Raw genomic sequence first — 17,875 nt, 5'->3', positions numbered from 1 at the left:
GTGCTAGCCAGTCTTGTTTTGAGACTTAAGACAGACACATATACATACATGTACACATGCATACATAAAAGAACTTCCTTAACAAATGTAATGTGTTAGAAAATATTTTTGAAAACTAGAAAATGCTCAAGAGTAATACCTAAAAAGTGACATCTGTTTATACTTGGTTAAGTACTCTTCCACATACAAATAAAAATAGCTTCATGTTTGTAAGATTGTAATCGTTCCAATCTAAGAAGTTTCCATTAAATTGAATGTTACTTTATGCTACTGTTTGGTATTTATTATGGCATATATTATTCTTGACATAGAAATACTTGTTAAAATGCTATGGGGAAAAAAATAGTGATACTCAAAGCAAAAACTTATACCCCTGCCTTTTTGGTGACTATTTTTTGTTTATCACATGAGTTTAACTGTAGTGGATTAAGTACATTGTGTTTTATACCAATCTCATATGTAATTTGACTCATTAAAATGGAAAGAAACATTTTGTCTACAAACACATTACCAAGAAAGTTTACGCAAACTTTCTTACTTGGTCTTGGTGTGGTAAAAGGTCATATATTAAGATTCCAAAGTTGATATAAGAATAGCTATAAAACTTTACTACTTAAAAATTCTTTCCTCCTATTTTAGAATACATGGACAAGAGGTTAATGCATAACACTAAGAGCTTTCTGCATAACACCTGATTCTTATAATTCATGAGTTATATGCAACCAAGGAAAGTAATAAGATTTGTTTGTTTGTTTTTTGTTTTTTGTTTTTGGGGGTTTTTTTTTGAGACAGAGTCTTACTCTGTACCCCAGGCTGGAGTGCAGTGGCACAATCTGGGCTCACTGCAACCTCCACCTCCGAGATTCAAGCTGGGACTACAGGCGCAGGCCACCATGCCCAGCTAATTTTTTCTATTTTTAGTAGAGACAGGGTTTTACCATGTTAGCCAGGATGGTCTCGATCTCCTGACCTCACGATTTGCCCGCCTTGGCCTCCCAAAATGCTGGGATTACAGGCGTGAGCCACCTCGCCCAGCTGGTAATAAGATTTTATAAGCCTAAGAAATGATTAGAAATCTGTACAATTCCCCTCCCCAATGATGCTAAACTTTTTAAAAATTTAATTTGTATTTACTTTTAAATGGAAACAATTGTGCATATTTATGGGGTACAATTTGATGTTTTGATGCATGTCTATATTGTATAATGATTCAATCAGGGTAGTTAGTGTATCCGTCCTCTTATGTATTATCATTTATTTGTGGTAAGAACCTTTAAAAGCCTCTCTTCTAACTATTTTATTAATAGATCTGCACAATTTAAAGCCTTTTGTTTTAGATATTAATCATAAATTAACTTATGAATTATTCCAAAAAGAGAGTAATGGATGACTTGTTTCTAATGCCTAAACCAGTGCTAATAAATGTACTTTTCACTGAACATAAATGTGTATCTCTTTAGCATAAGAGGTCAAATATTGAACAAGTACTTCAGAATATATACCTCTGAGGAAGAGCTCATGTTTGAGTCTGTTCCACACATACATAGTTACAGGTCAACATGAAAGTTAATGGTTCACTTCTTAGGTGTCTAACAGCTTTCAGTATACCATGAAATTTGGATATTTATTTAAGAATTACTTAAATTGTGGTCCTGAACTTCTTTGGTTTGTATATCCTTTTGAGAATAATGAAAACAGTGGAATCCCTCTCCAAAAAAAAATGCACATACACAAACTTTACATACAATTTCAGGAATTCTCTACTCCATTCAACCTACCATGGACTTTATATTACATTGCTTTAGAAACTACTAATAGACCACTTTCAGTTTAGAGCAATTTGTATGGCACAATTTTCAAAGTTACTGAAATATGTAATAATCAGTTTCTTTCCTCTCCATATAGACTACTTTGCTCTATTGCCCTAGCTCGATAGATTTACAGACATTAGCAGAATGGAACTCTTCTCCAATTAGCCACCAGTTTGATGTGATTAGTCCATCACACATATGGATATTTGCACATGTGACCCAAGGCCAGGACCCATGGATTATAAGTCTCTCCAGTTTTTTAAAGCAAGAAAATCTTCCTAAACACTGCTCTACAGCTGTGAGCTATGCTTGGATGTTTGCATACACAAGACTTCAGTTGTTGTCCCCTCAGGTCGATATAAAGTAAGTTGTTTTCCTGGTTTAAATTTAAAAATACATAGACTGATAGCTTTCATAATGTGTTTATTTGAAAGATACAAAAGTATTACAGATTAGAAGGCCCATAAATTATATGCGATACTATAATCATATCTTAAGGAGGGAGGAGAATGTTGTCAAGGACATAGTCTCATAACTTCTTCATCCTTTTCATGTAATTCAGTCTCACCAAATTTTAATTGTTAGTTTACTTAATGACACTGTGCTTGGTACATAGCTGTGTCCAACGAATCTGTGTTAAGGGAAGAAATTAGGAAAGGTTCTAAAGATGAATATGGATGTAAATACAGAAGTTTGTAGATAAAGGGTGAGAAGCTGAGCAAAACTCAGCTCAGCAGCCTTATTTTTCCTGATGACGGTATAAGGAAGGCCACCCCCTGGTGGCTAGTGGTAATAACGCATTGAGTAGTAGATTTGAGGATGTTGGTAAAGATTTGGAGTAACGGATGATGAAATGGAGAGTTGACCAAGGTCATTATAAATTTCAGTTAATTTCTTTTTGCTCTTAAATACCCAGGAGAATTTTTGAATCTGGGTTTGAGTTCCTGACTACCCCATTGATCACACTGAATGGAATGAGTCCTCTGAGCATATAACTTGCCCACGCAAACACTGGATTGACCTATCACTTGAGGCCCACATTAAAAGCTCTTCAAACCTAACTCCACTCTGTGCCTTTTTTCCTAACTTTCTATCAAAACCTTTAATGTTGGAACCAAATTATCCTCTCAAACGTGGTTAACAGTTTGCATTTTGTGAGCTTTTGTTCACAAGCGTGCAGGATACCTTTTTTTTCTTTTTGCATATCCATATCTGATATAGCTGAAATTCAATCTTACTTTTTAAAATCTCTTCAATGTCCTACCCAGAGTAGTCATTCTTACTTTTGGATTTGAATATATGTATATATTTGGTATTTCTACATATACATGCTAATTGTTTATGTATGTTCTCAGGTATTGTGTATTGGGTTTCTTTTTTGTTTTGTTTTCTTTTTCTTTCTTTTCTTTTCTTTTCTTTTTTTTTTTTTTTTTTAAGAGACAAGGCCTCTCTCTGTAACTTAGGCTGGAATGCAGGAGTGTAATCGTAGCACATTGCAAACTCGAACTCCTAGGCTCAAGCAGTCCTCCCACTTCAGCCTCCCAAAGTGCTGGGATTACAGGTGTGAGTTACCACACCTGGTCTGGATGTTACTTTTTAAATAAAAATTGACATTTGCCACCTTGCATACCAGTGATAACCTTATCTTTTTTTTTTTTTTTTCTGAGACAGAGTCTCGCTGTCACCCAGGCTGGAGTGCAATGGCAAGATCTCAGCTCACTGCAACCTCTGCTTCCTAGGTTCAAGTGATTCTCCTGCCTCAGTTTCCCGAGTAGCTAGGATTACAGGCATGAGCCACCATACCCAGCTAATTTTTGTGTTTTTAGTAGTGACAGGGTTTCACCATGTTGACCAGGCTAGTGTTGAACTATTGACCTCAGGTGATTCCCCCAACCTCAGCCTCCCAAAGTTCTGGGATTACAGGCATGAGCCACTACTCCTGGCAGCTGATGACCTTATCTTAAGTAGCCTTCACTAATTACCATATTTTAAATTATAATCCAATCTTCTACTAGCATTCTTTATTTCCCCTTTCTGCTCTATTTTTCTTCATCAAACTTAGCCATCTGACATTGTTTGTTTCTTTATTGTGTGTGTCCCTTGGCCCACCTGAGGGCAGTGATCTTTTGTCAGCTGTTTTTAACTGATTTGTTACCAGTGCTTGGATCATTTTCTAACATAGTATCACATCGTTATACAGTACTCTTGTTGAATTAACGAAGTGGTGCATTTGCATTACTTAACATATTACAAAACTTGTTGAAGGCAAGGATTGTATGTTAGTATTTTTCCTCTTTTCGTTTTGCTTTTTTTTTAACTAACAATTTTGGTATTTGGAAAGATTTATGGAATTGTTTCAAAATATTTTCTTGGTATAATCTTTCAAGACAGGAATTTGGCAGAAGGCTTGAAAATATGCATCTTCTTTGACTCTGATTTCATTTTCAAGAATTACCTAAGAATATAAGTATATTCAAATATATAGTATTGTGTATAATAGGGAAAAATGCTATTAACTAAAATGTCAGTGAGAGTTTGGTTATATAGAATATACTTTATATATCGATATAGCATGTGGTTAATCAAAATAATGTCACAGAAGTATATTTACATAGAGAGGTGAAAAATACGTAAGTCTAAAAAGTAGGTACAAAATAAACATTTAATTTTTATAAATTAAAAGAGATCTATTCATGCATTTATGGTTCATGTGTATGAATTAAAGATATGGCCGGGCGCGGTGGCTCAAGCCTGTAATCCCAGCACTTTGGGAGGCCGAGGCAGGTGGATCACGAGGTCAAGAGATCGAGACCATCCTGGTCAACATGGTGAAACCCCGTCTCTACTAAAAATAAAAAAAAAAAAAAAAAATTAGCTGGGCATGGTGGCACGTGCCTGTAATCCCAGCTACTCAGGAGGCTGAGGCAGGAGAATTGCCTGAACCCAGGAGGCGGAGGATGCGGTGAGCCGAGATCGCGCCACTGCACTCCAGCCTGGGTAACAAGAGCGAAACTCCGTCTCAAAAAAAAAAAAAAAAAAAAAGATATATAGGATATACAGTGTTTATTTTCATGTAGGATTAAAGGTGATTTTGATTTTATTTTCTTTCTACTTGAGTATGCATAAGTTATAAAATATGGCCCAATAAAATATTAACTTTTATCACAGGAATAATAATGTTAAAACGATCTGGTAATATGTTTTAATTTTTAATCTAGTATTTTATTAATTGATATCAGTCTACAAAGACAGTACTAGTAATAAAAACCTTATGCCTACCATCTCCCTAATTAGCATTAGGCCAGGCATGGTGACTCATGCCTGTAATCCCAGCACTTTGAAAGGCTGAGGCAGGTGGATCATCTGAGCTCATCCTGGGCAACATGGTGAAACCTCATCTCTACAAAAAATGCAAAAAATTTGCTGGGCATGGTGGCATGCACCTATAGTCTTAGCTACGCTGGAGGCTGAGGTGAGAGGATCCCTTGAGCCTGAGAGGTGGAGCTTGCAGTGAGCCAAGATCGTGCCACTTGCACTCCAGCCTGGGTAACAGAGTAACACTCTGTCTCAAAAAAAAGAAAGAAAGAAAGAAAGAAAGAAAGAAAGAAAAATTTAGCATTAGTTAAAACAAACTTTTAAAAACATGTTGTGTTGTTCATATCTGCCTATTTTTTTTCTTTTGTTTTCCTTAGTAGTCCCATCAATGCTAAGAAAGTAAACACCACCACAAGCAGTGACTCATACATTGGCCTGTGGAGAAATTATCTGATCCTTTGCTGCAGTGCAGCAACATCGTCATCTTCCACATCTGCAGGTTCTGTGAGATGTTCTCCTCCTGAGACGCTGGCGTCTACCCCAGATAGCGGCTATAGCATTGATTCTAAAGTAAGTTTCTCAGATCCATTGTTGGATCTATGAAATCTGAGTGGCCCCATAAAAACAAGGTTTTAAAATTTCTTTTTATGGACTATAAAGTAACTCGGTTGAAAGTGTATTATTTACTTGCAAAAAAGGAAAATACCTCAAGGAAGCCCAGTCATTGTTTTTATGGATTCCTAGTTGGAATCAATAATGCACACATAGTTTTCCTTTGGAAAGAAATACCCATGCTCATTCAGTTCATCATTCTGAATATTATTAGAGAAATTGTCATACCTATTTTCCCTTCTTCCAGTTCCTATAGTTCTCACACTTCTCCAAACCCGAAAGGAATCATTTGAATACTTAAACACCTTTCTAGAATTTCCCTAAATCATGTAGTGATCTAAAGGGTACTTGATAAGAGCAGTGGTTTAGTTTTCATGAAACTGACAAAACTGAAGACCAGAATGTCTGACTTTAACACTGGTGACTATTTTAGAAGTTATTTTGTTTTCTTCATGTTCATGAATCAAAAGGTACAGAGTATCTGATGAAGCAAATCAGCCTATTGTATGATAGTGAGTGTCTGTAAGAAATCAAGAGTCCCAAGTTCTGTTAATGAACTTGCATTAAGCCATTGGGCAAGTTATTTAACCTTTTATGTACACCACAGGTGAAATTTGGGGTACGATTCATAGTAAAGTTCCACCTGTCCATTTATCATTGATTTAAGATTACTGAAATCTCAGATTATCTAATTGGACATAGTATCATTAGTGGCTGTTAAAAATATATTTTTTTTTCCAGATTGTTGGAATCCCATCCCCTTCATCCTTGTTTAAGCACATAGTTCCAATGATGCGCTCTGAGAGCATGGAAATCACAGAATCCCTTGTTCTAGGTCTTGGCAGGACCAACCCAGGAGCTTTTAGGTAACTATGTTCTTAGGTTTTTTATATGCACTAAAAGAATAAATGTGCTACTTAGAAGGTGTGGTTGGGTCTAGCAGAGTACTTACTGGGATAGTCATGTAATAGGCCTGATTTTCACCAGTTAACTAGCCATGTAACATTTAACAAGTCATTTATTGGAAGTTTTATTTCCTCATTTTGATTGAGCAGATTAAAACTTACCTATATGTTCTAGAAATAATGAAATGCCATATAAATCTTAAGTATTTTCCTACTCTATTTATTTATATAGTCATTCTGTTAATGTGTAATCTTGGCCTAGTAGTTAAAACTCCGGCTTTACCTCTTCTTATCCAAGAGAATTAGAATATCTTTCAAAAAGTATTTAGATAGATGTTTGATATCATTCATGTTTTTTGTATTAATGAAGCAAATTCTTCTGTTTTGGCTGAGATTCTGCCTTGTTGCCTTCTGGGCCCTGAAGTTATTCTTTTGAGAATTTCTTCAATTAATAGGAAATGGTATTTGATGTTTTGTCTCCATGATAACCAAAGAGTATGTTAATACTCTGATTTCTCTTCAGATTCTATAAATCTTTTGCCTTTTGCTAAAGATTTTCATGGAGAGGAACATTTAAATAAAAATTAAAAAGAATACATTAGTAAATTGTAATTATAGGTATGGGATAGCATTCCTTGTAAATAAAGTTTTGGAAAAGGATTTTATGACAGATAAATATACTTATGTGCTTGCTTCAGCAGCACATATACTAAAATTGGAATGACAGATAAATACATTTTTGTGCTAATTGAAAAAAATAGGATGTAAAAGTGATCTCAACTTAAAATAATTAAATTCTCATAATCAGAAACAGTTTGGAGGCAAATCCTTTTAAATATCAGTAGTTTTTGATACATGATTAAATTGTGGCTGATTTTTTTTGTTTGTTTTGTGTTTTTTCAAATTTTCCCAATCTTAAAATAAGCACATTTTCCATTTAAAATCAAAATATAAATAAAGCAAAATTTGTCATTTTTACAAAGTTTATACCCTTTGACCCATTAATTTCATGTGTAAAGTTAATCCTAAGGAGATAGTCAGAAATAAAGACATTGAAAAATGTACAAAGTTGTTCACTGAGACAATATTTTTAGTAAGAGAAAATTAGACAAAATTTAATGATTCATTAATAAATGAAAATGTCTAGAAAAATTAATAGTATCCCACCCTATGTTTGAATATCATGAATTAATTATTGGCATATAAAATTAACTATGTTAGTGTAGGAAGAGAGAAGAGGATACCATTTTATATAAAATAATTTCAACTAAGTAAGACATGTGGATTGCAAACCGATTGAATAAAAATATTGGTAGTATTTATCTCTATAAATTAAAATAAGGGGCCGATATAATTTTTTTCCTGGTTTCCAAATACAATGTGTTATTTTATAAGCAAAATAAAACAATAGACATTGTGTTTAAAACAGTAGGATTCAAATTAAAACTTGTCAGTTTACATCATGTGTTTACATATTTGCATGTGTCAGATTATATCTGTGTGGCTGTTAATAGAATATGTACCATTTTTCTTCTAGGGAACTAATAGAGGAATTACATCCCATAATTAAAGAAGCACTCGAAAGAAGGCCAGAGGTGAGCTGTGTTCTACAGTCTCTGTTAGTGAACTTATTTTTCTGCTATATTTACATGTTATACCAAAAGTTAGAAATTAAAAAGAGATTGATTATCTAGTCCAGTCTCCTATTTAAGATACAGGTACTTCCCCTCCCCCCAGAAAATTTTATGCAGAAACCAATTATGTAAAATGGATGAAAAATTGCTGTAGTTTAAGTGAGGGTAGAAAATAGGGTCTAGATTGGAGTTGGCAAACTTTTTCTGTAAAGGACCAGATGGTAAATATTTTCAGCTTTACAGGCCACAGTGTCTGTTGCAGCTACTCAGCTCCGCCTTTGTAGCATGAAAGCATTCATAGACAACGTAAAAAATGGAGTGTGGCTGTTTTCCAGTGAAACCTTATTTGCAGTGACAGGTAGCAGTGGGCCAGATTTGGCCCATGGGCTGTAGTTTCACAGGCTTGAGTCTAGATTCCCAAACCTGTAGATTCTGAGTAACTTTCAGAAACTATAGGTCTAGTGAGACAGATGGTTGTGAAAACCTTAATTCTGACAATTTCTTGTGCACTCAAAGTCATAGAGAAGGGAATCTAAGAACTACAGAGAAGAAGGCCTGGGATTCTGGCTGCAGGGTGTTAGGAATTCTTTATTATTCCATGATAGCAGATGAAGTGCTGGTATTTGAGATTAATTTTGAAGCACGTTTCCCAGTGGACAAGCAAGGGAAAGGTATTCTAGGCGAAGAACAGCATTTGCAAACTTCACAGAGAATTTTGAAATTGCAAATTTTTCTCTATAATTGTATTATAGGGGAAGTGATTGAATATTAGGCTGGGTAGCAAGATGATAACTATCTCATGAAAAACTACTAGTTTTAGCTTTAACCAGTAGACCAGTAGTTCCTGTGCGTGTGGCATCTGAGAATTACCGGGGGAACTTGCTAAAAATTTTAGACTCATGGGCCTATTGAATGAAAATCCCCAGAGTAGGGTCCAGAAGTCTATTTTTGTAAAGCATCTTAGATGAGTCTGCTGTAGAACATTTGAGAATCAGTGCTGTTAATGTTGGGGATCCCCTAAGGTGATGGTGACAATCGCTTTAGTTTAGAGACTTTGAAACATCATCTGGAGTTCCTCACTCTCCTTTAATTCAGCACTGTAGGGTCATGATAGTATTCCCATTTTGTCATTGATTTGATTTTCGTTTCAGATTGATCAGTTTGGTTACAGTGCTGGATGACTTATTAGAGAAATGCGAGATTGAAACAAAACAAAATAGCAGTATTTATTCTTCTGAATTTCAGAAGGAAAGTTACTAAATACTACAGTGATGTGCCTTGAATGTGAGTTACAGTGTAAGAGCTTTATACTCACACTCTTTCTGTGAAGACAAAATGAAAACAGCCAACCAAACTGCAAAAACCAGTTTTAGAAATCTTCAAAGACTGATAAGAAATCGTCCTGTTCCAAATGAATTGCTGTCAACTTTAGAAAGGACCCAGAGAAAAGCAAATGTAATTGACTGGTCATTAGTAAATTATCACGCATGTGGAAGGCAGAAAAATTGAGTTATGGACAGGAAAGTGGAAGACTAGTAAATATGTCAATTGCTCTGTAATATGAGAATTACATCACAAGTGAAATAATGAGCTATAATAGAAGGTGATATAGGTGATCAGTATCTTACATGACTTTCTGCTAGAAGCAGAATCGAGTTGAAATGTTACAGCTATTCTTCTAGGCATTATTCTAGTTCTTTGGCCCAAGTAATACAAACGTATTTATTCATATCATAATGAGTAAAGGAGTTTTTCTTGTTTTTGTTTATATTTTTTGTGCCAAGATTGTTAACTGGAAAACTGTGCCATGAGCAAAATCTTAACTCCTTTTTAGGACTGTTTTCTCTACACTTCTGTCATATATTTGGGAGGGTGTTAGGGATTCTTTATTATTCCATGATAACAGTTTACTAATTGCTTCAATTCCAAAACTGTCTGATTAGCAAATAAACTAAAAATATAGTATTTTACTTCCCCTGACACAAAGGGGCTGTCACCATGTAAGATGCCTTGTGACTTTATTTGGCTCATGCATTTCAAACTGTTCACACATATCTTTGAGGCAGTAGTTGCGAGAGGACCCACAGTCTACACTCTATAAGCAAAATAACATTGATGAGCCCAAAAGCTCTAAGACATACATTCACACTATTCTTTCCAAGTTACATGAGCAAGATTTTAATTAATATATTTGTGTCTTTGGAATAGAATATGAAACGGCGCAGGCGTCGAGACATTTTACGAGTACAACTGGTACGAATATTTGAACTGCTGGCAGATGCTGGTGTCATTAGTCACAGGTCAGTATTGGATTCAGATTGTTAAATCTCTTTTCACTCATGAAACGTACAAAAACAGAAAAGCACCATTGCAACAAGAAAACCTGTATGTGTCACTATAAAAATTATTTAACAAATATGCATTTGGTACATTAACCAATAGCTGAAAACAAATTGAAAACTCTCCCATCAGAACTGGATTGCCTCAGGCAAAAAATGGATATACTGTTCCTATGATTTTGATATTTGTTGGAATTTAGTTATCTTGGCAAGTGGACAGTAGTGGCCTTTCCTTCACAGATTTTCCTGTTTCTTACCTCATTTTAAAGATGTTTTTCTTCTGAGGAACATCTTATTATTGAAAAAATAATATAGTCACAAGCTAAACATTGTAAGGCTTACAAATTTATTCCAATGAACCTTTTATCTATCCTGCCAGGAAAAATTATGAAATCTACTAACATAATTCATAACTGCTTTCTGTCATTCACAAATAAAACCATGAAACCTGGAGTTACTGCTGCAGTAAAGGCATCTTCACACTAAGCCCAGCCCCTTGAGGAAAATTCCATCAACTGTATGTTGAAAAATAACAATTTCCTTAGGAGGATAATGGTGTTACCTGACCATTGAAGGAGAAACATAATAGATCTGACATATCCAAAAAAGATCACTGAAAAGATACCTTAAGAAAAAAAAAATGTGGGCCAAGTGCAGTGGCTCACGCCTATAATCCCCGCGTTTTGGGAGGCTGAGATGGGTGGTTGAGCCCAGGGGCTGGAAACCAGCCTAGGCAACATAGCAAAATCCCATCTCTATAAAAAATGCAAACAGTCATCCAGGAATAGTGGCAGGCACTGATAATCCCAGATACCTGGAAGGCTGAGGTGGGAGAATTGCTTGAGCCCAGGACCTTTAAGTTGCAGAGAGCCTTGATCATGCCACTGGACTCCAGCCTGGGTGAAGAGTGAAGAGCGAGACTCTGTCCTGAAACAAAAAAGGAAAAAAAGAAGTATTAATAATCAAACAAGTGTAACTACGAAAACGACACAACATTGTTCCTTTAGCATTTCTCCTGATTATTTTACCTAACACTTTTCATATATAACATTGAATGCTTTTGACAAATGCTTTCAAAATAGAGCTTATTATTATTATTATTATTATTATTATTATTATATTTTGGGCTCTGGGGTACATGTGTACATCCTGCATTCTGCAGGATTGTTGCATAGGCAAAACAGAACTTCAGTCATAGTATCTAAACCATTGATTTACTTTTCTTTCCTAGTAAAAAGCAAATAAAAAAAAAGAAATATTGGTCGGGCCCAGTGGCTCATGCCTGTAATCCCAACACTTTGGGAGGCCAATGCAGGTAGATCACCTGAGGTCAGGAGTTCAAGACCAGCCTGGCCAACATGGCAAAACCCTATCTCTACTAAAAATACAAAGCAGCCACGCATGGTGGCACACGCCTGTAGTCCCAGCTATTTGGGAGGCTGAGGCAGGAGAATCGCTTGAACCCGGGAGCCAGAGGTTGCTGTGAGTTGAGATTGTGCCATTGCACTCCAGCCTGGGCAACAAGAATAAAACTTACACTCAAAAAACAAAAAAAGATTTTCTTTTCTTTCCTCCACAAAATTAAGAGTTAAAGTTAGGAAAAGTAAAATTGAAACTTGTGGACTTGCAAAATATTAACAACCTGATACACATCTAAATCTTCTTTTTTTTTATTTTTTATTTTTTTGGTTCTTTAATTACAGTGTTAATAGAAGAATCTTTGAATTCTTTGAATGTTTCTATTTTGGGGAGTGCAAAATGTTGCTATATTTAAAATTAACTATAAAAAATGATACTGTTAAGCAATAATGACTTTTGAACCCAGTTGTGTATTTTGTTTTGAAGTATTTTTAAAAAGAGATATTAATAGAAAGTTATTGCTCTTCTGGATTTTTTAATTTCCATGGCTAAGGAAAAAATGAATTCCAAATGCCAAGAAAACAGGGATCTTTTGTTTTTCACCTAGTGAATTCCATGGGCCTGACACATAGGAGATAATGAATATTTGTTAAATGAATGAAGGTTTTATTCTGGTGCAGGTTGTAGTCCACTAAATCAGTTTCCCATCCATTAATAGGTCATGATCCAGAGCTTGAAAAACGCATTTATTCAATAAATATTGTTGTAGACTGATACAGTAAATATACTGTAGCCTCATAGCAACGTTTTACTCTTGTTTTCATAAGTTTAGGATATTTATTCCAAAGCTATTCATAGCTAGTAAAAAAAATATTTTTTACTTTTAAAATAATACATATTAGAAGTACTTTTCAAACATAATAAGAAAAAAGCTGACCTAAATAAATGCAAATGTAATAGCTAATCATTTATATAACACTTATTGTTTAGTAGGCCTTTTCATATGTTGCAACTCATTTACATCCTTACTAAACACTCTGAGGTAGGAATACTGGATACATGCTTAATGATTGGTGAAACAAGACAGGAATCCAGGACTTCTGACTCTAACCAAATACCCGCCTATCAGTCAGTCATTGGTTTCCAGGCACAGACACAGATCCCTTGCCTCAAAGAAAATCTCATTGCAGATATTTTTCTTCCTTGAGACAGGCTCTTGATCTGTCACCAAGGCAGGAATGCAGTGACTAGATCACAGTTCTCCCAGGGGCAAACAGTCCTCCTGCCTCAGCCTCCCAAGTAGGTGGGACTACAGGCACACACCACGAGGCCTGGCAAATTTTTGTATTTTTGTAGAGATGGGGTTTCACCATGTTGCACAGGCTGGTATCAATCTTTTGGACTCAGTGATCCACCCACCTTGGCCTCCTCAAGTGCTGGCATTACAGGTGTGAGCCACTGCTCCCAGCGCATTGCAGATATTCTTTTTTTTTTTGAGACGGAGTTTCGCCCTTGTTACCCAGGCTGGAGTGCAATGGCGCGATCTCGGCTCACCGCAACCTCCGCCTCCTGGGGTCAGGCAATTCTCCTGCCTCAGCCTCCTGAGTAGCTGGGATTACAGGCACGTGCCACCATGCCCAGCTAATTTTTTTTTTTTTTTTTGTATTTTTAGTAGAGACGGGGTTTCACCATGTTGACCAGGATGGTCTCGATCTCTTGACCTCGTGATCCACCCGCCTCAGCCTCCCAAAGTGCTGGGATTACAGACTTGAGCCACCGCGCCCGGCCTTTTTTTTTTTTTTTTTTTTTAGATGTAGTCTTGCTCTGTCACCAGGCTGGAGTGCAGTGGCACCATCTCAGCTCACTGCAGCCTCTACCTCTTAGGTTCAAGCAATTCTCCTGCCTCAACCTCCAAAGTAGCTGAGACTACAGGCACACGCCACCACACCCAGCTAATTTTTGTATTTTTAGTAGAGATGGGGTTTTACCATGTTGGCTAGGCTGGTCTTGATCTCTTGACCTCAGCCTCTCAAAGTGCTGGGGTTATAGGCATGAGCCACCGTGCCAGCCAAATTCTCTTAGATTTTTGTGCCCCTGATAATACCTCTCCCAGAATCTTACTAAGAATAAGTGGCTAATAGATGTTTGATTTTGCTGAAGGCATAATATGAGTAGACATGGCAACTATGAATAAATAGAACTAGTCTTTCCTCTTTCTACCTTTCTAAACTGATCCTCCCCATTTCATATGCCTCCCGGTCTCTTTATATAGAAAGCTCTATGTTTCAACATTTAGCACTCACTTGATTAAAGCTAGATATGGAGTTGAATAATAAAAATTGCAATAGGAATTCCTAGATTAAGAAGCACCATCTATTTTCATATTAAAGTAAGCCAAATCATGTTGATTTAATTTTCATATATTAAGTTGCATGCTACCATGACAATGCAAAATTAACATGTATTCTGATTTTTGAGTATTAAGAATTTTTTACTTTAATTATAATTTAAAGTCTTATTTTATTTATCATTTGTTTTCTTCAATATTTTCAGTGCAAGTGGTGGCCTTGATAATGAAACACATTTTCTCAACAACACATTATTGGAGTATGTAGATTTAACTAGACAACTCCTGGAAGCAGAAAATGAAAAAGACTCGGACACACTGAAGGATATACGATGCCATTTTAGTGCCTTAGTGGCGAATATTATTCAGAATGTTCCAGGTATTATTTTCAGTTTCTTAAAGCGTTACTGAGTATTAAGGAATCGTCATGTTGTTTCTTTCCTTGAGGTTTAATAATCTAAGTTGATAAAGTAACTTGTGAACATATTGGAAAAATATGTCAGCATAACATGGGTGGCTGGAGTTTGTTTTCCTTTTGAATTATTGTCAATTATTACAAATAAAAAAGCAACCCAGCATAGAATTTCAACAATAATGAGGTTACTGACATAAGAACCTGGAGAAATCAATAGAATAAGCATTCTAGAAAAGCTTGTTTTAGATTCAGTAAGCAGAGTATAGTGTTTCAAATGATAATTGAGAATAAAATTAAGAAGATACTTTTGAATAATGGGGAAGAGTATAGGTCATATATACAAAATGTAACAAGAATATAATGTTATTGACTTACCAGATATGTTCTAATTATTGAATAGATTCTATATTGACAGGTACTGGTTTAGCTACTAGGAAGATTAATATACACAATTACATTTTTAAAAGTTAAATTCTTGGCCAGGCATGGTGGCTCACACCTGTAATCCCAGCACTTTGGGAGGCCGAGGCGGGCGAATCACGAGGTCAAGAGATCGAGGCCATCCTGGCCAGCATGGTGAAACCCCGTCTCTACTAAAAAATACAAAATTAGCTGGGTGTGGTGGCGTGTGCCTGTAGTCCCAGCTACTCGGGAGGCTGAGGCAGGAGAATTGCTTGAACCTGGGAAGCGGAGGTTGCAGCGAGCCGAGATTGCGCCACTGCACTCTAGCCTGGGGCCTGGCAACTCTAGCCTGGTGCCTGGCAGCAGAGCAAGACTCTCTCTCTCAAAAAAAAAAAAAAAAGTCAAATTCTTTACAAATGTAAAAAGTAATGTGACTGTAGCCTTTGGCTTATAGTATAAATACAAATGTTTCTTTTTCTTCCTGAAAAATTAAAGTCGCATCGTTACTTTGAATAGTATATACAGACAGTTGATGTCTAAAGAACATGGGTTGTATTTTATAACAGGGTTATTAAGCACTAATTACATATGTCAATTTCAAGTGTAGGAGCCTTGTTTTGATCTTTGGGGAAAAAATGACACTATTAAAGAAAAAGAGCATATTTTTTCAAAAATTTCTGATCTGAAGCTCACTAATGTAAATATATGGTTTAGTCTGTTACCAAACACTTTTTTTACAACTTCCACATTGGTTTATTGTGATACTGCTGAGTTACTTCAAGAAGGATAGATACAGAGAAATTATATAGTATAATTTCAAAGTAGGTGAACAAAGTCCTTGGAGATCATTGAAACCAGTGGTTTTCAAACTTTGCTATTTCTGAAAGCCCTGAGGTTCTCTGGTGCCATCAGCAGAAGGCAGCAGAATGTGTTTGGACACCAGGCCTTAACTCTCCTTTTACCTATTTCATATATTGAGATTACTTGTAAGTCTCTTTTAGCAGAAAAAGGCTTTCCTGCTGAAAAAAAAAAAAAGTTTAAAAACACGTATCTCAGTCAAAGCCCTTACTTACCAATGAACCAAGATACAGAGGTGTGTCTGTGTTAAAATCTTGGCCAATCTCACCATATAGCCAGTGATAGCCCAGGGAGAAATGGGCTCGTGGCCCCACCTCTGTGCCAGCCTCCATGTGCCATTGAGCCTGCCATGGAATTTCTGCTTGTGGAGAAGCTCTATGTTATGTAATGCTGCAACAGGGTGACACAGACTGCAAGTCTGTTTCTGTGATTTGCATATATATATAAATACACACACACATATAAATGATCTCTGCTACATGTAGAGGTTTTGGTAGTTTGAAATGGAAACTTTTGCTTTCTTTTTAACAGTATTGTACATTCAGTAACATGTTAGCATAAAAGATAAAGCAAAAAGAAATGGAAATAAATGTTTTTTGTCTTTTTTTGACTTGCAGTGCACCAGAGAAGAAGTATTTTTCCTCAACAGAGCCTTCGTCACAGTCTGTTTATGCTGTTCAGTCACTGGGCAGGTCCTTTCAGCATCATGTTTACGCCCTTGGACAGATACAGTGATAGAAATATGCAAATTAATAGACATCAATACTGTGCATTAAAGGTATTTACTTAGAAACCTGATTTCTTTTTTCTTAGGAGCAGAGTTAAATATTTTTATGTTCAGTCACTAGTATCGTAAAGAAGATAAGAATTTCTTCAAAGTATCAGAGAGTTTTAGAATATACATTTTTCTGCCATATTCAAAACTTACACTGTAAGTTTTATTTAAGTACATAAAATACAATGAAAAAGAGTTCCCGAATCTACTCAAATTTGATCACTGTTATCTTAAAGAGCTAAGGATTACTTGAAAGAAGTGCCTTTTTTTTCCCCCTTAAGTACTTTTGCTTGATCTTTTTATCTTCCCTTCCAGTACTGTTCAAACTCCATATCTAATTTGGTATCATATTTACTTACCCATAATAAATTTCTCAGTTAAAAAAAATAATTTGTAAAGAAAAAAATAAAAGTATTGTGACTAGATAAGTATTTTGCCTCTTCTCATTAAGCAAATAATATTTAACCTATTAAACTTGTTAAATGTAATTTTAATATTATTATTTGAAGGCTATGTCTGCTGTACTATGTTGTGGCCCTGTTGCAGATAATGTAGGACTTTCATCAGATGGCTATTTGTACAAATGGCTGGATAACATTTTGGATTCTCTGGACAAAAAGGTAATTATGTCAATTTCCTTAAGGGTTCATAATAAATTTTCATTGTATTATTTGCAGTAAATGTATGTTGCACTAAAAACAAGTCTTTTTTTAAATAAGATAGGTTAGGATTATATGCAAAAAGCATATTATGTAAAGTTAAATAGAATCCCATAATGTAAAAATGTTCTAATTCTTACGTATCATTAATTTGAATAATTTTAATTTCTCTTTAATAATTATAGGATTAACACAGGGATGTGTGTCTCTCAACAGGGTTCTAAGTCAATAAATAAGATATTAATGTAGAATATATTGAGCTGCATGGAAGAAATCTGTTATTTGCTATGTTTCATTTTACTTTTTTAACCACTTTCCAATTAATCATTCCTCCTTGCCCTCCACACTCTTTACCTTTCTTACTCTCATATTGTACATACACAGACTTCACAATTTAAAATAGGGCTTATATTTTTTCCCCTCAGAACAATTTTTCTAGTGGGT

General features: G+C 35.5%; 1 protein-coding gene and 1 pseudogene across 13 annotated transcripts in view; both read left to right on the top strand.

The window, feature by feature from the left end:
- FRYL (FRY like transcription coactivator) overlaps positions 1-17,875 on the top strand; it is a 275,206-nt gene that overhangs the window by 189,479 nt on the left and 67,852 nt on the right. For all 13 annotated transcript variants that reach the window (XM_074396110.1, XM_074396104.1, XM_074396108.1 and 10 more), the window contains 8 exons: positions 1,906-2,174; positions 5,504-5,696; positions 6,480-6,604; positions 8,181-8,238; positions 10,486-10,577; positions 14,529-14,701; positions 16,615-16,775; positions 17,282-17,392. In XM_074396110.1, coding sequence (XP_074252211.1) covers positions 1,906-2,174; positions 5,504-5,696; positions 6,480-6,604; positions 8,181-8,238; positions 10,486-10,577; positions 14,529-14,701; positions 16,615-16,775; positions 17,282-17,392 — 1,182 coding nt within the window. The remainder of the gene's footprint in view (positions 1-1,905; positions 2,175-5,503; positions 5,697-6,479; positions 6,605-8,180; positions 8,239-10,485; positions 10,578-14,528; positions 14,702-16,614; positions 16,776-17,281; positions 17,393-17,875) is intronic.
- Positions 7,153-7,220, top strand: LOC120363705 (U5 spliceosomal RNA; annotated as a pseudogene).

The sequence above is a fragment of the Saimiri boliviensis genome, chromosome 3 (assembly GCF_048565385.1).
Source record: "Saimiri boliviensis isolate mSaiBol1 chromosome 3, mSaiBol1.pri, whole genome shotgun sequence".
NCBI lineage: Eukaryota > Metazoa > Chordata > Mammalia > Primates > Cebidae > Saimiri > Saimiri boliviensis.
The sequence above is the reverse complement of the archived record's forward strand: the minus strand, read 5'-3'. Positions and strand labels throughout refer to the sequence as shown.